Raw genomic sequence first — 21,248 nt, forward strand, 5'->3', positions numbered from 1 at the left:
AACTATTGGCTGCGTTCCGATATTCACTTCCAGTACTGTAAATCTATATTATACGTAACATAAACTATGGATTTTTACTACCAAACGAGAGAGGTTGACAGGCCTGTAACTAACGAGAGAGAGAGAGGGGCGAGAGAGGTTATGTTCGTTTAAGAAATTTAACCAGCAATCAGTAACGTTTTCTGTCTTCATAGAATTGTATTGTGTCATGTTTGACTACGTTTTATGCGTTGATATTCCTTCTTCTGCATTGTATAAATACAATATAACAAAAAGCTCTTTGAGGACTCGCGAAAGACTGATATCAAGACAAAGAGATCGAGGAAAAGATCGTAAAGTGATTCAATAAGTTTCATATGTCACGTGTAATGTCTTCAGAAGAAATGTCAAAACAAGTGGGTGTGTTCGAAATAGATAAATGTATCTCATCTCGATTATGGTACACGTCTCTGAGTGTTTTTCAAGCAAACAGTGGCTCCTTAAGAGAATTTAATCACAATTGTAGCGTCAACTTGACAGAGTTAGAGGCTATAGTCGAAAGTTTGATGTAAGCAAATATTTTGTATTATTTGTATTGTGCTGTTTTCTTTTTGTTACACGAAGTAATATTTACAGTCATTCTCCAAGTGAGGAACAATACCAATGGGTTGCCTATATTTTGCTATGGAAACTTATGAACAAGTCTTCGAATGTAGAATGTGATATACACCGCAATATTCAGACACAACTTGACTATATACAAATGAGAAATGCTATAGACCTATGTGGCAATGCACCAGATTATGTGTACAAGGTATTCTCTCTTTAGAGTTTATTCCATGTCTGACTCATTAAACTTAACATATATTCAATTACTACTATTCCCTTATATCTGTTGTCTTCAAATCTCTTGCTTTGAAGTAAAAATTTATTTTTTAGGAATTATTAATGTTCCTTAGCGATGTAAACATAAAACATAGTACAAAAGTAGTAACTATATCCCAGCAGACTCTCACATTCCTAAAAGAGAATATATATGTCCATGCAGGAATTGTATGTTGGATTGTGAACAAATTAATGTCCATAGTTCCAGACATATTGTGCGGTGTCATTGATGATTTACAAGATATTTATTTTTCTACATTGAAATTGTGTTTAGAACATATTTCAGTCAGAAAAAATTGGCACTCCAGAGATGAAGTACTTGAATCTTGTTCTCTAGAAGCTGGACCAACTAATCAAAATAATCATTTGCAAACAGTATTATGTCTTTTATTGCAAATGGATATAAATGCAGATGCTGAGATGGAATTTCTAAAAACATTTTATCCTATATTATCAAAAATGTATAATGTTAAAGATATCGAACTTTCATTGTACTCAAGGAAAAGTGGAAAACTATTTAGTGAATGGCTCTTGTTTTGGGATAAAACACATGCATGTTCTGAAAGCATTACTACTTTGGATATGGCATATAAAATCGGTGAAAATATATTTAAATTAACAGAAAATTCTAAAATACTTTTATGCAAACAAGAATTACTCAAGAGGATAAGTACAAGAAAATTGCACTGGTTGAGTGATATTTTGGTAAGTATTATATTTTACAGATCTGCTTATATAACTTTATTAATAATTAAACAAAACTATACAGCTTTTGTAATGAATTTTTGTGTTGCAGGACATTTGTTATATTTTAACTGTAAATAGGAGGTACAGTGAAGTGGAATTATTGTTATCATGTGATTTACTAAAGAGATTGCATCTGATTTTATTGTTGAAAGCATTAAATGACTGTCCACACGAAGAAATTAATTCCCTTGAAAACTGTGATAATAGTATTTTCATTTGTGAATCTATAAAGTTCTTATTAGAGAAGTGTTATTCAGATTTACACAATGATTATGATTTAAATGAATTCTATACACTCTTAAAGAACCACATTGGGATTGTGGAATATATATTATATTGGAAAAGAAAATATTTTAAGAGATCAGACATTAAAGAGTTAAGAAATATGCAATCTGATGCAATTGAACAGATAGTATCCGTGAAATGGATTCTCTCCCTTTTGCAGAAACACAATGTGCTTTCTGTATTGAAGATAACGACAAATATACATGATCAAGATCATAGTGCCATTCGAGATCTGTTGATAGAATCTACTGAATCTGAAAACTTTCAAGCATATTGCAGTATAGTAAGTGCTCTAAAAGCCATTTTATTGTGCGAATCTTATAGCATGGAACATGAACAGATTACAAAATGTTTCACTGACATGATGGCATACTTATGCTCTTTGTTCCCATTGTCCTTGAGGATAGAGACAATGGAGAATATATTTTCACTATTGTTTCTGCGCCATGAAGACTTTAATGTTACAAACACTAATTCCAAAGATGACAACTGCAATGTATCACTTGAGAGGACAGGTAATAATAAGTCAGTGGAATATGAAAGGTCAGGTTTTATATCCAATAAATATGCCATAAGGGACATGCTGCATTACTTGTGGGAAAGTACTTTAGCTACAACGCAAGAAATCGATAAATTGCAAATACTCAGAAAACACGAGGAGGTGCAGTATCTTCGTGAAAGGATATTCCTCTTTACGTCAGCACTAACAGACGCACGATGGAGACTGAAATTTTATATGAAATCTGACTTTGTCGAAAACGTTGATACTCCGCAAGATGAGTCTCATCATTCTTCTGCTGCAAGTAAAGTAGAACCTGTAGTTTCTCCAAAATTAAATTTCCCGCACCGCATCAAGGGCAATACGTTCTTTTATAAAGAGAGCAGTACTTCAGACGAGGTTAAAATTAAATCGGACAGCAGCTCGGAGTCGGGCTTATTAGGAGGCAGTGTTAGACGCAGAAAATGTTCGAGAAATGCTACGGTAACAGCAGATTCTTCGACAGCGAAAGACAGACCATCGCTGATTAACTTAATGTTGGCCTCACAGGAGAGTTTGGCTTTGCATTGCTTATGGAGAAATGATCTTCAAATGGCACAGGAAGTAATCGAGGTAATATTATATATAATACATACATAATTATTAACGTTTTGATCTTGTTAGATCTGAGTTAGAAACACTTGAATTAAACATGCACGCTCCTATAATAAAAGATCATTAATACCTATATATTTTTTACCGCAGTTTCGAATGTCTTGTATGTATCATATTCGTACTCAGTAGCTTCATATTTAATAGGCTCTTTTATATATTTTTCTTTCTTGAAATCTTTTACTAGCGTGCCAGGGGGATTCATAGTATAATATTGCTTTGCAAATAAAATTCTTTTTCTTGGGAAACAGAACTTACAACGGAAACAACAGCAGCACCATCCTGGAATATAATATGTTGTTCATACTAGAGTTATATAATTATCAATTAAAATTTTTATAATTAAAAATTAACTTCTGAATTTTTAATCAAAGTATTAAAAATGTTAATTCTTAATTAAAAATATTCAAATTAATTAAGGCTTAATTTTTCACTCATTTAAAGTTTTTCAATTAAAATTTCAATTAAGAATTAACATTTTAATACTCAATTTAAAAAATTAAGTTTTCAATTCTCAATTAAAGTTTTTCAATTGAGAATTCAAATCTCAATTGTCGCCATTGAAAATATAAAATTAAGAGTTAAATGTTCTATTCTCAACAAGAGAGAGAGAGAGAACTTTGTATAATAGTCGATTCATATATTATAGGAACATCGAAATTACCTCTTTGGCACCAGCATGGGATTGCAATGCAAATATAAATTAACAGCCAGACCCTGAGGATCAGCCATGTCCGCGAAAGGACTCTTCTCACAGTCGCTATATCTCTCGCACGTTGGTAATCGTACACGAGGCATCCTATTGCCTTAATTCCAATCTGACTGATCTCCTCCTTCGTACAATTCTTGGGTTGTTTCATATCGATTATCCTCTTCAACGCCTTTTTCGGTGTGTCCTCTGATTCTTCTTTCTCAGTATAATTAAACGTTTTGCCACGCTTTATGCCATATTCCAGCTGCTCTTCATATTCCAATTTGAATTTCTCGTAATCGTACGGTTCTTCGTCAGGGCTCTCGGTGTTCGCGAGAGTAGGTTCTCCACTCGAGATTAAGGACCGATGCGGAGTGTATTTCTTTGTATCTTCGCTCGTTGTTTCTTGACCGTACTCGTAAACGTCATATTGCGCCCGTGTCGCCTGCGTTTCTCCGAAATATTCCGTTGCTTCCGCATCGCTAATCGTAATATTGTTGTCTTTCGCCATTTGGAAGAAATCCATGTTTTCACTTGATGTCACCTCATATTCGTTCTTTGTTTCTTCGCGTTTTGCTCTAATATTGTTTGCACCTTCTTGCAGTTATTTGGTGGAGTGTGCAAGGATATTACATTTGTCTTCGTTTTTCCAGTCTTAGTTGTGACTTAGCATATTTAATTAGTACCTGTGCTGACTTTGGTTTTATAGTTTCTGTAATTCCGCACACTTCTCTTCTGTTCTCGCGCGAGAATCGTCGTTTTCGTTGATGTCTCATGGACAGTTGTCATTGCAGCTGTATAAGAAAGCTGGTTTGAAGAAGTTTAAGTAGATTCTATAAAGAATTTGTATTAAAAATTTTTTTGAACAATAGTAAAACTCTTACTTTGTCCAATTCATGCTTAAAGCCGGCGATAAATGGTTTCTCTTCTTGTTCAAAATCGAACGTCTCCTTTGCATACGGTCGCAGATAAGGAAATACGTTGGAAAGTCGCTTTCTATCCTCAGTATTACGCTCATTGTAATATTTCACATGGGAATGTAACGCTCTGTACTTGCTTTCATCCTCCACCAGAGGCTTCAGGTCCGCGAGGTCTGCCGATTTAATCATCTCGTTCTCACTCTCCTCATCATAATTCATATCGTCCAAAGCGATTTCATAAACTTTCGTGTCCCGTACATCTATCTGCAATATATGATTATCCTAAGATAAATGTGATCATGATTAAACTAATAAGAAAGCACGATTAGTTTTACATTTTTGTTAATAAATAATAAATCACTAACAAAACTAAGGTTTATATGAAACTTTATATCTTATAATATTATAAACTGATGTAAAGAAATATCTTTTTTAACAAAATATCGAAAGCTCTTTTTTAGAGATATTAAATACAAATATATTATTAATACTTCAATTGGAACAAAGTTCAATTGCTGGAACATTTGCCTTAGTCTTAGTCGAGACATGTTACAGTTTCAATCAAAGCGCAAGGGAGCGTTATTTACCGAAAATACTTAACTGTATGAGAATGTATTTGCATAATACGAATCTGGATTATCGACAAGAATACCGCCAACTTTTGAACATGTAACATCTTATATTTCCTCGATCGCGACGTTATCCACAAATGTATTCTATTTTCTAGATGTTCCACATGGAAAACACGCAATTGGACAGCGCGGTCCGATTTTCCGAGGCTCTTCACGCGTTCAAGCAGGATACATTTAAGTATGCTTACACGTTAGATACGACAGATTCTCCTAAGGAAAGTCAAAAGACTTCCATGTTAGAGGTGAGATTCCATGTTTTGCATAACCAATTATACCTTTTGAGCGCTGAACGTGTTCCAAGTGTTCCGGTATGATTACAGAATATAAGACTAGTTGCGCAGGAAGGTGTGCAATCCTCTAGACATACCAACCAACTAGAAACACTTCTGGCATCTCAGAAGCCGCACTTACAAATGCTAAACGAAGATATTCTAAACAGCAACGAGATGCTGACACTCAGCGTGCTCGATCTGAGCTTAACTATAGGCCAAACGTATCAGATATCGAATAATCTTTGCGACGTGGCTATGAAGTATTTGAAATTGTGCGAATCGCTTGACAACACAGAACACGCGAGCTTCTTTCTGAAGATCTATCAGTTGTTTTATGAGAGCAAGAGCAATATGTCGGTGACAACTATACTGTGCGACGTGAGAATTCCATTGTCCATAAAAGAGTGGAGGGAAAACAATATCTTTTGGAGCGATTTCAGGAATAATTATTGCACATTTGACGACATTGAGAGAACAAAGACTGATGTCGAGGGGCAATCTCATGACAATAATCGCCTCCTGGGATTGAACACGCTAAAAAAGATGTCCGCTATTTATAGTAGCGATCGAAGATACCTACAAAATATCCATTCTCACTTACAGTTTCTATATACTATTATCCCTGACGCAAACAGTAAGTCTCTCGTTTATTCAATTTAGTTCTTTGTGGTCAAAAACTGGGATATTTCCTGTCCCCAAAGTTTGCATATGAAGCTTTGCAGAATACCAAATAACTTTTGTTATAAACTGTTATAATGATAATAGATGCACTACGAAAAATTAAGTGACTTATATGATATTTTCTTCTAAAGCTCAATCAATTGCATTAAGATACCTCTGATCAATAGGATTTGCGTTAAACTCTTACAAATTCGCTCTTTATGCTTCTAGATGATGCTAGCATACAGACAGTGACTGATTTATTAAAAACGCCGTTGCATCGTTACTTCGGCTATCAAATATTCGATTTGCAAACAGAGCCGCATAAACTCGAAACGATCGCCTCTAGTTTGCAAGTGAATTTAATCTACAGTATTCTTGTGAACACGTGCCCCAATATTTCCTGCTGCAACGAGAGAAGTTATACCAGTATCGAGGACTATGGATGCGTTATACTAAACTGGAATCGAATCAAATCGGTACGAATCTATCGTCACCGAACAATCTTTGATTAAATTTGCGCATATCAATCGTCAATTAAAGGAGCTTTAATTAAGGCTTTGCTAAGTTTAATTATTAATTAGGCGATCTTTAATTTCCTTTATTCATATTAATCGTCAATTGAACGGTCTTCGATTGAATTTGTTGAAATCGTCATTTAAGTAGTCCTCGAATCATACTAATCGTCAATTAAACATGATAATTCATTAAAAAAGTTATTAATTTGGGTAGAAATACAGTATAATCAAAAGTATTATCTTCGCAGGATACGAAGAACGTAGCGATTAAAGGACCAAATCAATGTGTTTCGGAAATACTGACAGAACTCTTGCAAGTCTTGCGTAACGTGAGTTCACAATCTCGTCTAGACAACTCATACTTGAGGAATATCTCCAATCATACCGACGTGCAAACTGTACTAGATAAAACGTCGAGCTTCGCCACTCTCGATCTCAGCGAATTGTCCGTGGGGGACGAAACGTTGACGTTTTTCTTGAACGTGTGGAACGTGATGTTCCTCCATGCTTGCTTGAGCATATGGTGCAACGATCCGTCTTTCGATAGCCTGAGACATATGGTCTCCTCAGTATCGATCGGCTACGTAATTGGAGATCTGGGTCTGGTGACACTCGCCTCCCTTAGATCGAAGTTACTGGGCAATCTCATGAATGAGCTGAAGTTCTTCACGCGAGTCGAGGAGCTCAATGAGTTGGCGTGGCAGGACCTGGACCTCGTGCAGAATCCGAAAGTCGTCTTTGCCATGGCCAATGAATTTTATGGGACGCCTGAAATTCGTGTAAGTTAACTTGACAGCAGATTACCGAGATAAAACTGAGTGGGACTTGCATATGTTCCATTTGATGAATATATTTAAATGATTATGAAACGATAGATCCTGCTCGGTTTCTGTTATCAATCTGTTATCAATCTGTTATCGTACTCTATTAGCAGATCTTGTTATATTTCTGCTAACAAACATTTTCTTTTGCTGACAAAATTTACAGTAGACATTTACTACATAAAGTCTACTACATAAAGTCTACTACATAAAGTAGAAATTTACTACATAAAGTCTGCTTCTGTAGATTTAGCTATGCAAGATGTGCTCAATTGATTGTTTATCTCTTCAGATGAATAAACCATGACGAGTATGCTTACTTGCAGGTGTACGAGACACAGACATTAAACAAGAGCTTGAACGATGCAATACGTGATTATATCTCTCACTACTCAACAAAATCTCCCTACGATGATTCCACGCCTGAGCTGACAAAACAGAAAATCACTCTGCCTGATTTGGTGCGACAGTATCGGAACGCGTTATCGCAAAACGCTAGTACTGGCGTGGGCGCCAACGGGAATTCAATGGATGGACTTGAGACATTAGAGGATACCGACGTAGAATACATTGCGTCCAGTTATGCCTACGAAGTGATACTGGAGTATGTCGAACATAACGCGCCCGTCGTTAGAATCACGAACGCCACGGAAATGTCACTTTGGCAAACTCGAAGACTGAGGCCTAATTTGCTGCAATACCTGGAGAGCCGTTGCTGGCTTCTTTCTTATCTTCTGCAGAGGATGCATAACGAAAATACGACGATCCTGGAGAACAATTACGACAATACAAGGCGCACCGCTTGTCTGGAGAACCTGCTGAATTCCTTATGGGTGCAGAAGTTGAAACCGCTGTTCAACGGTAATCAGACTCTCGCCGCCATTCACGATAGCGTACCCGTGCACGAATTATGGAGATATTTCGAGCACGAAGGTGACAATCGTAACTGGGAAAGCTCCTTGGAGATGTTGAATGCCCTGGCCGACAACGTTACGAGATACAACACGGAGTTGCTGCGTTTCAAGGATTTGATTTTGAGTCACGTGCTCTCCAATCTAGCTGTCCTCTCCACCACGAAAGTGCTGCAATATTTGTATCAGATCAAAGACATACATATATTGGCGCAGACGATATTGCACAATATTAATAAGTGGCCCATGAACATGTGCGAGCATGCTTTGTTCCATGCATTGCAGCACGAGCACAGTCACAGATTGCCGACGCACTGCAAACACCGGATGAACAGTATTTTGTGCAGAATAACGATCTTTCACAAAATGATTCCGTACTGCGTGAGCAAGTCGAACAGCACGTGGTACGACGTCGTTTACTGCACGGAGAAGATCGACCCGTTCCAGATCATCAAGTCTTTGATCAATGCGGATCAGTTCGAGCTGTGCTTGGAGTGGCTGGAGTGCCAAGCGTTTTCCTTAGAGATACCACCCTCGATGATACAAGATTTTCTAATCGGTCTCTTAAAGAACGAACAGGGAGACTTTGATCAAGCTCTTAAGGTATGTTATATCGCGCAATACTTTTGAAGATACTTTTTTACCAAAATTTAATAATATATTAATATAAATTCAATAAAAGTAAATTCAAGTAAATATATATTTCTCGCAACACTTACTAAAAATTTTCTATACGATCAGAAAAATCTAGAAGGAACTAATTAATATTTAGAATATTAATTAATTTCCTTTAAATTTCCTCAACCACATAGAAAAATTATTAAGTGATGCTAAAAATATATATTTACATTATTGAATTCACATCAATAAATTTTCGTCGAAAAGTATCTTCAAAAATGGTGAAATAAATCACATACGTGGTATATAGGTTACAATTTATGAACAATTTTATACTCCCGCTAAGATCTAAATTTTCGCGTTCAAAACTCAGCGACATTAGCCTTTTATTCTTACTGATTCAATAATATGTTTTAGTTTCTCCAAGCATTACCATTAAGTCAATCTATGAAGGTGTGCAAAGGAGTCCTTAAAAAGTTGGAATCCACTAGCGCGTTGAAGTTCGTCGCTAATTATTTGTTAGAACGCTGTAGAGCGACAGAGAAGTCCAAGTACCGGAAAACCTTAGTAGGAGTGGACATTTTAAAGATTCTGGAAAGTAAAGAGAGAGCGCTGTATATTCATCTGATCAAGGAACCACTACTGATGTTAGAACAATTGCTAATGAACTGTAAATTCGAAAGTATTCAAAAAGTTTTATTCACTTTACACGAGGACTTGCAACATCCAGATATGAATATCGGCAATTTCGACAAAGTAATAAGATTGTACGCCAAAAAGTCGCTAGACTTTCGCGTGTCGCTCCAACGCGATGGTATCGAAAATAAAAGCAAGAATGTCCCGCAATCCAATGTTGAGGCGGAGAATAACGAATTTGTCATGCCCGTAAATGTGCCCACTAAGGAAGAATGGGTACCTAACGACAAGGTAAATCGAGTATCCTTAATAACAATGTTACGATCTGCATCAACGATGTATCTTCGCAGCCAAGTTTCTTTCGCTTTCATGCATCGCAGTTGCATTTAACTAATGGACACCGTTTCGCTTAACAGGCAAGGGAATGCAGTTGCTGCGAGGCGGTGATATTCTCGATGTTCAACAGACGACACCACTGTAGGAGATGCGGTCGCGTTATCTGCGCCATATGTTCTCAGCATCGTATGCAAGTCGCCGGCTACCCGGCCTCTGTTCCCGTACGCGTCTGCGATGACTGCAAGCGTCAAACAGTACTGCAAATGCGAGCGGTGCAGGATGCACCGTCGACACCCAGCAGCGAGGCATTTGATTATTGGCGATTAACCAAAGATGAGAGACATAATCGTACCATAAGAGAGGAATTCTCGTTCGAATACGCACCGAATATTTCACTGTGCCTTGCTATTCTTAACTTGCACTCCGACCATAAGATGTACACCAGGTACTTTTAAAATTCTTTTAATGGCAGTAAATTATAAGCCGTAACGATACCCTGCTAGAAAAGTTTGTGAGTTACATATAAAAAAATCAATAAAACTGAATCGTGTGTTTGGTTATAAATATCAGATTTGTCATCTGTTAGAAAAATGTTTTATATAAATTTATAGACTATATATTCATAGACTATATTGTTTCAATTGAAAATTATTGAATATACATTCAGGAGAATATTGAATTATTTAAGGCTCCTGGGGAGTCGCATCATCCATCTCTTTTTAATGACGTCAGAAGCGAGAAAACGCATGCTAAAAATTCCTGCAAAATACGTCGAGATAAACAGATATATCCACAAAACGACATTTGCGATCGATTAAGTACATCTCTAAAATACTCCGTACACTTTCCTTTTGTTCTAACAATCAACAGATAATTATAAAATAAATGTGACGTGCAATCGTCTTTTCTAACCTAATTTCCTCATTATCTTGTCATATTAATTTTCCGATTATCTATTGATTTTTAGAACAAAAGGAAAGTGTACGGAGTATTTTAGAGATGTACTTAATCGATCGCAAATGTCGTTTTGTGGATATATCTGTTTATCTCGACGTATTTTGCAGGAATTTTTAGCATGCGTTTTCTCGCTTCTGACGTCATTAAAAAGAGATGGATGATGCGACTCCCCAGGAGCCTTAAACACGATTAATCGTTACATATAATGATAAATCGTTACAAAACGTGAAAACTAGATTTCCCGATTATCACGATTTATATTGTTAAAGTCACAAGAGCAGAAAGAAAATTAATATCGATGTAATGATTTTCCGCAGCTTCTTGCTGGACTGTTGCCACGAAATGAAGCAATTGCTCCAACCTGTTGGCGGCGGTAGGATAAATCCCGAAATCGATCACGCGGTGATCATCAAGATGATACGCTCCCTACTAGTCGCGGCTAAAGTGAAGTGCGCAAAGCTTGGCTTCAACACCGGCCTCGCGCACTGCGATCGCTTCCTCTCGCAGGTGGACCTCATCGCGACGTTAGTCCAGTCCGATTGCTTGGCTCTCATACCAAAAGACGATCTGAACGAGCACACGCTCAGGAAGTTGCGCGATCTCCTCACTGAAAAGGAGCAGTGGACGTTAGCTTTGGACGTCAGCACTAAAGGGGGATTGGACACACAAGGAGTGTGGGCCGCGTGGGGCAAAGCGTGTCTGAAAGTGGGATACTTTGAGCAGGCGAGAGAAAAATTGCATCATTGCCTCGACAAGATTGTGCAGGAAGATTTCGACGGTTGGGTGATGCTGACGTATTCCAAGGATCCGGCCGAGGAAGGCAGGAGAGAAGTGGTCGAGATGACGTCCACACCGAAGAGGAGCAAAGCGTCGGACGAGGACGAAAAGGTGAGCGAGAGCGGTCACTCGAAAAGGAATGAGTTTTCCAAGTGCCGGCCGCTGAAAGATCCACCGCTGTTAACGGAGATCCTGCAAATCTTGGACAATTTGAGCATGCATCGGTCTCGGGCGCAATATCCGTCGCAATCCGTATCTGACACGGCGCAAGAGATCCTGCAAACACTCAACAGCTTGAAAGCCGTCAGTCAGAATCAGTTTAACGCCAAGCACTTAACTAGTCAAACGATTTATTATCAAGAAAGTTTGTATTATTTATTGATGTATGGAAGCTACAGCTCCATTTTGCAGTTCTTCTTAAAGCACAAGGAGTTTGATAAGTGCCTCATGTATATTCACGAAAATGATTTGGAACGCGACTTGTTTCTTAACAAAGTTTACTTATACTGTCTGAAAAACGGCGACACCGCGGATCTTCACGACGTGATGAAAACGAAGGATCCCACTCTGTTCATGTGGAGAAAGTATCTCATGCACGTCTGCCATTTTATGGAGAGGAAACAGTATTGGCACATTTTGTATCAGTTACAGCTGTTTATGAGAGACTGCATCAGAGCGTCGATGACGTGCATCCGTTTTTATATCAACGAAGCGAACACTTACTCAGATCTGCACAATAAGGTACATCTGTTACAAGACGCTCAGAGACACTTGGAGTCGGAACTGCAAATCGAAAGCTTGAACAAACGAAAGAAAAGCACGTGCTCCATTTATAACAGTCAAGGTGTTCTGGCGATGGAGATGGAGCCGTCAGAGATAGACAGGCATATCAACACTATATGCAGACAGACGGAAATCGCGAAATTCTTGGCAAACTGCGAGAGAGAAGAAAGAGCGACTGTTGAATTCTTGAATCTCTTTCCGGATGTCGATACCGATAATTCGCATACACGTCAATTGCCCACGTTATTCGGCGATCAACAAGAGAAAATACATTTAGCGGTCCTGGCTGTATTGTGCGGCCGTGATATCGAGGAAGGATTTGGCATAGCTTTCAGGATAATGCAAGGTGCGTGACGATATAATTCGTAATCAATATAGCGCATTCATTTTGCATATACAAGGAGTTACACGGTTTAGATACAATAAAGTAGGAACAGTTACTAAACTGTCCAAATAGAATTATTACCGACTTACGCAATAATAATATAATTAATAACATATACACATAATTAAAAATTAATTAATTAAAAAAATATATATACTTTAAATATTATAATAAATATTTAATAATAATAATATTTAATAATACAATTATTGTGCAAATTCGTTAGTAATGATTCTCAATTTTGACTGTTTGGTGAGTTCCTAACTTCATTGTATCTAAACCATTTTGCAACCCATGCTGTATATGTATATAAATAATACAAGTAGAACACATGTGAATGCAAACTGTGATTTCTCATCAAATATATTGCATTCTTGCAGACTATAATCTTCCACAACAGAAGGTATATTCCCTAGCTGGTCATGTGTTAGCTTTGAAAAATAACATAGCTGAGATTGAACAATTAATCAAGTGCTGTCGCAGTTCTGGAGCACCCAATGCCTATGTCATTTCTGACCATGTTTTGACACATTGCGTAAAATTACTGTTAAATCGTTCGTACAGCACACAGGACCTGGTTCTCAAAAATCATATTGACACATTAGTCAGGCTAATAATAGATATAGAACTTAGGGTAAGATTAATTTATGCGACAAAGAATTACAGTTTTCGATTAATAATTATTAATATGTTGAAAGATATTTCAAATACATTGTGTATAATCGAATTTAAGGTAGATTTTTTTTCAGATAAACGCCTATATCGAAAGTAAACAATTGAAGGCTGCGTATCTACTTGCTGTTAAACATTCTAGAGCGCAAGATATAAGAAAAATCTTGAAAGAATCAGATAGGCTTGGCCAAAGTGCAATCAAAGCTATATGTTTAAAATGGCTGCAACAAGAACCAAAGGAATGAACTTAGGATATACACGAAGGTTTGTCGAGTGTATTATCTGTAATTTATCTCTCGTTGAAAAAAAAAAAAAAAACTGATAACTAGACGATCATCAGTTTTTAGAAGCGGAGTAGGAGGAATTCCGCAAGTATTTTATAAATGATGTTTAAGATACAACGCGTTTTTATTGCACATATAATGTAAATAAAGTCGTTTTGTACTCATGCAAGTTCCTGTACACACGTATGTGTATTTTCTTTAAAGATATATTACCAAGAAAATACGCAGACTTAAATTATTTTTGATAATTATAGAAATTATTGTCTTTCTTTTATCATTAAAAATTAAAATCCTTGATCCCTCATTGTAGTTATATTAAATAAACTCTAATGTTTGAAGTTAATAATTAGGCATACAATTCCTACTTCTGACATAACTTTACAATAAGAAAGAAAAGGTCTTAAAGTTTATTAAACCCTTGAAACTATATATATATATATATATATATTTTTTTTTTAGTATTTAAAATGTATATATATATATATATATATATATATATATATATATATATATATATATATACTAATAGTCATTGCAAATTATAGAATATTTTCGGACTCCATTCAAAAGATCATTTACATTTTAAATATCGAGCAATATCTAGTTCGTGTTTTCTTACTCTTACAGTTAAATATGCTATATTGTATATGGATATATAAAGTTAAGATAAATATATGAATACAATCTACAACTGTGATTGATGAGATGAAACTTGATTATATTGCGCACACTTGGCACATACGAGGCGCAAAAACAGGAATGTATACGAGAAATACATTTTAAATACTAAAAAAAGTAAAATTTTATAAATGTTTGTACAATTATCTCACTTATTTTACCTTAAATAATTTTCTTAATGCAACAATTGACTTTTCTACTTTGAAAATGACATAAACAAAGATTCGAAACTTACAGAGAATTAATTAAGAATAAATAAGATTAAAAATTAAGTTATAGAAATGATCAGTTTTATTATTATTTATTTTAGTGCATAGCTTCATGTGCAGTTAGTTTCAGAATTTTACTTATGCCATTTTCAACATAAACAATTTAGAAGCATTAATATTTTATAATAAAACAATTTCCCTGTCCTTCTTCTTTCTCAAGTGTATAGATGTTAAATAGTGTGAATTCTCCATATTTATATCAATATTTAAAGAAACTAGAAATGTGTGATATTTTTATGGAATCTTCAAGTAGTAAAGCATATAGCTTACTATTGTTTATCTTCCATCAATGCTGATAACCTTTCTTCATACTTCTCAACAAACTTACTGTCCATATCTTTGAGACTTGCTAAGAAAGAATCTTTCTCAGATTGTGTCCATGTATTGCTCCATTTTCTGAAGATTTCAACGCGACACTGGAACAGGCTTGGGTACCTATCTGAGCCTTCACAACTCAAATTCTCCATCTCAGATAGTAGCCCATTCATAAGCTTTTCTGGAGGGGCCCAAAACTTCAGCAACACTTCCAAGAAATCACCACGTTGCATCTCTGACCACTCTTGAAACCATGATGTCATGTAACGTAGTTGAGCTTCCTTTGATATTTTGGTACACATTTTCTCACTTAAAAAAATAAAGATGTGTGTGTCAATAATCAGGTACTGGCCACAGCAAGAACATAACATGAACTTTATTTAGAATCACATACATATTTTTAATAAGACAGTATGTAGAATGATAAAAAGTTAAGCATGTTGGTTGCAATATGATTTGGGCACAATAAAGTTGAGAGATCACTGAACTTCAAAATAAAGTCCATTCTTTTTTGTATAATTTACTGAATTAGTGCACACTGGTGGAATAAGTTAGAGTGAAACAAGTATATTTTGTTTCACTTTGACTTACACAGCAGTATACATCAGATCAGGAAGTTCTTCAAGAAACAACAATACTATTAAAAGTCATTACCGATGGGCTTATGTAATAATAATAATATAACTAATAATAATGAATATTAATAATTAGTAAAGTAATTATTACAAAAATCTGTAATAAATATTGATTTTGATAGTTTGATGACACCCCAACTTTATTGTCTAAACTGTTTTGCAATTGAATAATGAATTAACTATTTAAGCAAAAATTAATGTAGAAGCTTGCGAAATGACATAATTCTACAAAAAAAAGAAGAATAAAAAATATTTCGCTAGGTTAGAAACGCGGCTCGATGCGAACATAATGATTTAAGAAACAAATGTTTCAAACATACAAAAATAATTGATATAGCTTACGAAACGGATAATTATCGGATTGTTTCAGTTTTTGCAAGTTGTGTGCACTACCGTCGTCCGGCTCGTTCTTATCGTTTATGGTTCTCACGCAAGACGCGCGTTATCATATTCTACTCATTTGTCGTAGAGAGCATGGCGGTTCGTAATAAAAATTCTATAACGACACAGAAGTAAAAGGACTCGTCCGCAAAGCGGACTCGAATTCGAACGCTCAGTTAAGGCACCAACGAAATATAATATTTATCAAAAAACAAAATATACAGTTTTATATCGACAACTTGCACTTTTTGGAGTTAACCTGCGTTTCTTCTTCTTCCTTCTTTTCTTTCTCCTCTTCACTGGAGTATGATTCGACGTCCGAAGAGCGACCCGTCGTGTCTGCGCAAATTAGTCAAATAGATTACACGAAAACAAACAAATTACGGCGACTAATTGGACAACTGTTTAAAGACCATTACCTTGTACGCTGTCAGACGTGTCCCGTTGTTGAATCAGCGTGGTTAAAAAACGATTGACCCCCACCTGCACTTCTCGCAAGTCGCGGATCAATGTTTCCAGATCATTCTTGTCGAATCTGGAGGTCTCACTTTCGTAGATGCATTTCTCCTCTTCAAATACCCTCAACTGCACACCATTGACGTTCATCGCGCTACGCTAGATTTCAAATTTCACGTACACGGACGTGCGTTTCGAGTGCTCTAAACTTAGCCGTGAGTTCCATACACACGACGCATATGCTCTGTTCATTTTAACTGCACTGCCGAATTAGTGCGATAAGTTAGAGTGAGAGAAAGTATATTTGTTTCACTTTAACTTATTGCACTAGTTTAGAAGTGCAGCTAAAAAGAACAGACCAAACTGTGTGATAAAAAGTCGATTCCAGCGATAACCAATCAAATTGTTGTTTTTGAGAAGATAGAGCATGGCTCCTATTCTTGAAATAGTTGCGTATATGTAAGTTTTACTGCGCAGGTTTAATCATACTATAAGATAGCTGCGCAATTAAAATTACGTATACGCAAAAATTTCAAGAATAGAGGCCCATATTTTCCAGTAAAGTGGAAGTGGGTAGTTTCCTGTCCAAATTAACTTGCATAATCATATATTGCGTAAGGAAATCAATTAATTATAATACATTGGTATATGCACTATGAAAATAAACTGCATTTCACAACTTTACACAGTAAGTAATGTAATATAGTGTAGTAATGTAATATAGCGTGTCCTTGCTGAAAAATATCCATTCAGCAGAAAATATTCTGGAAAAATGGCGACTGCTTGGTAAACGTATTGGAAAAGCGCAAATCGCTACTGTTGTTCAGAAGATCTTACAACAGTTGCAAAGTTGCTGCCAGCGCAGCGAAAAGCGCTTATTAAGTTGCTTCCTTTACTGAACGCAACCATTAATTCGCCTAGATATAGGAATAATATAAATTCTCTATAAAACGCTGTTTTACCGACGCTATCGCTACGAGTTTCAGGAACGTGCCGCTAAACGTTGCGGTGCGCAGGTTTTTCTCCTTGATCGTTTCTTTCTCTCTCACACCTCTCCCGTTCTACAAATGTCTCTTACATTTACGCGACAATGATCAAGCATTCTGAGTGATATTTGGTGACACACAGCAGATAGCGTGGAAATATACTTTTTAGAGCAGTATGTGCTAGCAATGGTGCAAAATGTTGATTCAGTTGTAGTTTAATTGTATGCGTCATCACGGGAATCTCGCTGTAAAGAAGGAACTGCAATCATGTGCGACAATATAAAGGGAAATCCATTCGCTGGATTGTTTTCGTCAGTTAACGATGCTGTCTCATTCTCCTCGCAACATCAAACGAACGACGATGAAAGTAGCAACGCTAATTACGTGGAACAATCGTCAAACGTAATTAAGGACGAGTCTTACAATGAGATTGGTCCTACAATAGAGTCAAATACTTCAGATGTCAAAGACAAAATCGATCAGCTGATGGCAGATGTGTTTGGCTTGGCACTGCACTCAGACAGCAACAATATTGTTCAGAGAGCTCTGATTTTCATCGACACCGATTCGATCGAACACGCTGTTTTTGAACGTTTGATGCTGCCAAATCCTGCAACCAAGATGACATACAATCAATATAGCAAATCTCCATCTGATAATCATACCACTCAAGCTCAAGTTATATCTTACCTTTATGAAAGCTACTGTCGTTTAAAGCAATATCACGCAAAAAATGGTCTGGAAGATATCATAAAAGATGCTTGTCAAATTGTCTTAAGAAATGCCAATACAGCTTTGCAGGAACCAGATTTATTTCAGAATCAAGAGGTATAAATTTCTCTCCATACCATAACAATTGTATAAAAGATATTTTTCTAGAACCCTGTTTATCTTGCAAAACATTTAAAGTATCAATCATGTTAGTTAACTAGATATTTACTAGTTGGCATTTTTTTTAGTATTCATAAATATTGATGAATTATTTTAACTTACATAAAAAAAGTCAATAAGTTAAAGTTAATACATTGTAAAATAAGTAGTTTAAATTAAAAGTGGACTATAATAAGAAAATTAACTGAATGAAGTTAAAAGTCATTAATTTTTAACGTTTTTTTTAAATTTAACTTTTAATTGAGTAACCAATTGTTACCCAACCTTTTGTAATTGTACTGTTATAATATACACATATTATATAATTGTGATTATATATATTTGTTATTTGTTAGGTTCACAATCAATTTGTTTCTTTATTCATGGATGATGTATCAAAGACAGAATTGTCCTCATTCATCAGTGGGATAATAGAAGAATTAATAGCAGCAAATGAAGAGAGCAACATAGATGACGTGGTTGCAGTATCATTTTCACCAGTTCTTGATATCATTCATAAAGATGCAGCTGAGAGTAATCTATTCACCTTTCGCCATCAGTGGTTTGCTTTGCTCCATACGTTTTCCACTATTGAACCACTAGCCAAATTGATAATTTGTCATAGCACACCAAAAAATAACCAAGGTCGCGCATATTCAGACACGCTATTAGGTGCTCTCTTCAACATAAGTTGTTTGCCGAAGACAACACAAGCTCCATATGATCTCTTCGACAAACCCTTAGAGCAAGTGAGTGCTTGTTCCTCTTGATAAAAGTTTTTAAAATCACATTCGCTCTGATACATTATTGGTATATTACAGTCACACACTGCCATGGAAGGTAGCATATGGATAGCTATGACTACTATGGGTGAATATATGCACAAGGTTTTCCATTCCTTGTTGAAATGTTCGACAGAGTCTCGACATTTGACTCTGCAATGGCTAGGTAACTGCCTGCATGCAAATACAAATAGGGGAAAGCTTTGGAACTCTCATACCGGAATGGGACTTGGCGCGATACTGTGCGTTTCCGATGGTTTTATGCTGAATATGGGTAATGTCTTGTTACGTCTTTGCCAACCATTCTGTGTTAAATTGAGCGACGATAAAGTGCCGAAGATCGATCCTACATACTGCAGTGCCGAGGTTGGTAGTTTAAAAATTTAGAAAAGGTTATACAATATTTTTATATTAATATTAACAGTGTCCCAAATTTGGTCGCAAAGTTTATATTTCATACATCTTTAGATTCTTCTCAATTTATTTATCATTGTTATATTTATTTACTCACTATATATGTTTACTCTTTTAGGCAAAAGATGAAGCTGAGGCTCTGCAACGTGGTATACATATGAAAGGACTGAGCTCGGAAACGTGTTTGATACCAACTTCAGAGGGCGAGAGTCGACCAGTAGCAGATTCGTTTGGATTCATAACCGAATGCTTCTTCTTGACACATCGTGCGTTGGATCTTGGTTACAGACTTATACTCGATAAGTTTTCAAAGTATGAAGAAGAACGATTTTCTGAACATTCTTATAACTCCTAAACAACTGCGCCAGTTGTGTTATACTTACAGTTTAATTCTGCAGGACGAATCAAGATTTAGCTAATATACAAAGAACTTACAACGACATTCGGACCGGTGGCAGCTCCGAATTGCTTGAACTTATAACGCAACGAATGGAAAGTGAAATGACGAAGTACATATGTTAATGCACATCAAATCAACGATTTGCCTTTGGTGTAGTTGTTATAGTTACATGTTTATGGGCTTACAGATACTTATCGCTTAAAGCGAGTCTTCTAATACCAGAAATGTTGCAACACTTGGCGAAATTTCACGCGATGACAGCTTTTTGGTTGATACAAGTAAATCTGAATAACGTGAACAATGAGGGAGACGAGGAAAATTTCGCGCCAAAACAATGCAAATCTGTTACATTCCCACTATCAGAGGTTGTTCCAATTACACTAAGGTATGCCAAATACATGCTGTGTGTGCTATTGGAGTAGATAATCCGTGAACCAGTCAGTGCATTTCTACGATAGGTGCATTCCTGAGTTCATAGTAGAAAACACTATCGAGTTCTTATATTTCCTACGTCGCCTAAGTCCAAACACATTCGAGGAACAAGGCCCGAGATTCCTGAATCCGATCCTGACTGAGGTAAGTCAAGGCAGAAAGAACCGTATACTCTCATCGCGATCATTAAAGTTATACGTCTGTCCTTTCAGCTTATAGTTTTGATGGAGTGTCAGAACCGTTTGTACAATCCTCATCTGCGTGCGCGCTTAGCCGAAGGTTTGGAAGCACTCTTGCCTATAACAGACGAGACTTTGGATTCAACAACGCCGAACTTAGGAACATTCCACAGGGAGCAACTGTTCGTGACTCACCCGCACAGGCAGCAAGTGAGTAAGATTTTTTATGAAGTTTATGCAAGATGTATAAACCTGATTAGATATCCCACGTATTCCTTCGTTTGCTTCTAGATAGTGGCCAATTTGCTGCACGTATTCGTGAGTATTGAGATGACGGGGCAAAGCGTGCAGTTCGAGCAAAAGTTCAATTACCGTCGTCCGATGTACGTCGTTATGAATTATCTGTGGAAAATTCCTGAGCACCGTAATAATTTCATGTAAGTATATATATATATATATATATATATATATATATATATATATATATATATATATATATATATATATATATATATATATATATATATATATA

The 21,248-nt window shown here is 36.2% G+C and overlaps 4 protein-coding genes and 1 long non-coding RNA gene across 7 annotated transcripts in view; 2 read left to right on the forward strand and 3 right to left on the reverse strand.

The window, feature by feature from the left end:
- Window positions 1-113: 113 nt before the first annotated feature.
- On the forward strand, window positions 114-15,500 carry LOC116841259 (zinc finger FYVE domain-containing protein 26 homolog). Of its 3 annotated transcripts, XM_032808981.1 has the most exons (15): window positions 114-547; window positions 616-793; window positions 919-1,569; window positions 1,661-3,007; window positions 5,385-5,531; window positions 5,610-6,195; window positions 6,453-6,700; window positions 6,988-7,518; window positions 7,887-9,074; window positions 9,507-10,016; window positions 10,142-10,506; window positions 11,336-12,924; window positions 13,344-13,597; window positions 13,713-13,899; window positions 14,547-15,500. In XM_032808981.1, exons 1-14 carry the CDS (start codon window positions 357-359, stop codon window positions 13,878-13,880), a joined length of 7,953 nt encoding a protein of 2,650 aa, XP_032664872.1. In that variant the 5' UTR covers window positions 114-356; the 3' UTR covers window positions 13,881-13,899; window positions 14,547-15,500. The 3 variants fall into 3 exon arrangements, with proteins under 3 accessions (XP_032664872.1, XP_032664871.1, XP_032664873.1); XM_032808980.1 differs by lacking the exon at window positions 14,547-15,500 and having other exon boundaries at window positions 13,713-14,142; XM_032808982.1 differs by lacking the exons at window positions 114-547; window positions 616-793; window positions 919-1,569; window positions 14,547-15,500 and adding an exon at window positions 3,696-3,821 and having other exon boundaries at window positions 2,866-3,007; window positions 13,713-14,142.
- LOC116841263 lies at window positions 2,979-4,300 on the reverse strand. Its single transcript, XM_032808989.1, has 2 exons — window positions 3,711-4,300; window positions 2,979-3,328 (listed from the first exon to the last, which is right to left on the reverse strand). Exons 1-2 carry the CDS (start codon window positions 4,261-4,263, stop codon window positions 3,120-3,122), a joined length of 762 nt encoding a protein of 253 aa, XP_032664880.1. The 5' UTR covers window positions 4,264-4,300; the 3' UTR covers window positions 2,979-3,119.
- On the reverse strand, window positions 4,530-5,386 carry LOC116841265. Its single transcript, XM_032808996.1, has one exon. The coding sequence runs from the start codon at window positions 4,874-4,876 to the stop codon at window positions 4,571-4,573; it is 306 nt and encodes a 101-aa protein (XP_032664887.1). The 5' UTR covers window positions 4,877-5,386; the 3' UTR covers window positions 4,530-4,570.
- Window positions 15,501-17,906: 2,406 nt separating the features above from the next.
- The window catches only part of LOC116841260 (ubiquitin conjugation factor E4 A), a 6,408-nt gene continuing 3,066 nt past the window's right edge, over window positions 17,907-21,248 (forward strand). Inside the window, exons 1-9 of the mRNA XM_032808983.1 lie at window positions 17,907-18,467; window positions 18,866-19,258; window positions 19,331-19,657; window positions 19,824-20,017; window positions 20,104-20,214; window positions 20,293-20,490; window positions 20,564-20,681; window positions 20,750-20,926; window positions 21,008-21,153. Coding sequence (XP_032664874.1) covers window positions 17,907-18,467; window positions 18,866-19,258; window positions 19,331-19,657; window positions 19,824-20,017; window positions 20,104-20,214; window positions 20,293-20,490; window positions 20,564-20,681; window positions 20,750-20,926; window positions 21,008-21,153 — 2,225 coding nt within the window. The remainder of the gene's footprint in view (window positions 18,468-18,865; window positions 19,259-19,330; window positions 19,658-19,823; window positions 20,018-20,103; window positions 20,215-20,292; window positions 20,491-20,563; window positions 20,682-20,749; window positions 20,927-21,007; window positions 21,154-21,248) is intronic.
- Window positions 20,224-21,110, reverse strand: LOC116841266. Its single transcript, XR_004377525.1, has 2 exons — window positions 20,969-21,110; window positions 20,224-20,834 (listed from the first exon to the last, which is right to left on the reverse strand). It is a non-coding gene; the product is annotated as an uncharacterized LOC116841266 (long non-coding RNA).

The sequence above is a fragment of the Odontomachus brunneus genome, unplaced genomic scaffold (genome assembly GCF_010583005.1).
Source record: "Odontomachus brunneus isolate Ranch 3 - 2012 unplaced genomic scaffold, Obru_v1 Obru_scaffold_015, whole genome shotgun sequence".
Taxonomy (NCBI): domain Eukaryota; kingdom Metazoa; phylum Arthropoda; class Insecta; order Hymenoptera; family Formicidae; genus Odontomachus; species Odontomachus brunneus.

Excerpts from the sequence above, each read along its gene's own strand:
- LOC116841259 (XM_032808981.1), top strand. The coding sequence starts at position 357 with ATGTCACGTGTAATGTCTTCAGAAGAAATGTCAAAACAAGTGGGTGTG. Across the intron at positions 10,017-10,141 it reads AATGGGTACCTAACGACAAG|GCAAGGGAATGCAGTTGCTG; the intron begins GTAAATCGAGTA and ends TTCGCTTAACAG. Across the intron at positions 12,925-13,343 it reads AGCTTTCAGGATAATGCAAG|ACTATAATCTTCCACAACAG; the intron begins GTGCGTGACGAT and ends GCATTCTTGCAG.
- LOC116841263 (XM_032808989.1), bottom strand. The coding sequence starts at position 4,263 with ATGGATTTCTTCCAAATGGCGAAAGACAACAATATTACGATTAGCGAT. Across the intron at positions 3,329-3,710 it reads CCCATGCTGGTGCCAAAGAG|GATGGTGCTGCTGTTGTTTC; the intron begins GTAATTTCGATG and ends ATTATATTCCAG.
- LOC116841265 (XM_032808996.1), bottom strand. The coding sequence starts at position 4,876 with ATGAATTATGATGAGGAGAGTGAGAACGAGATGATTAAATCGGCAGAC.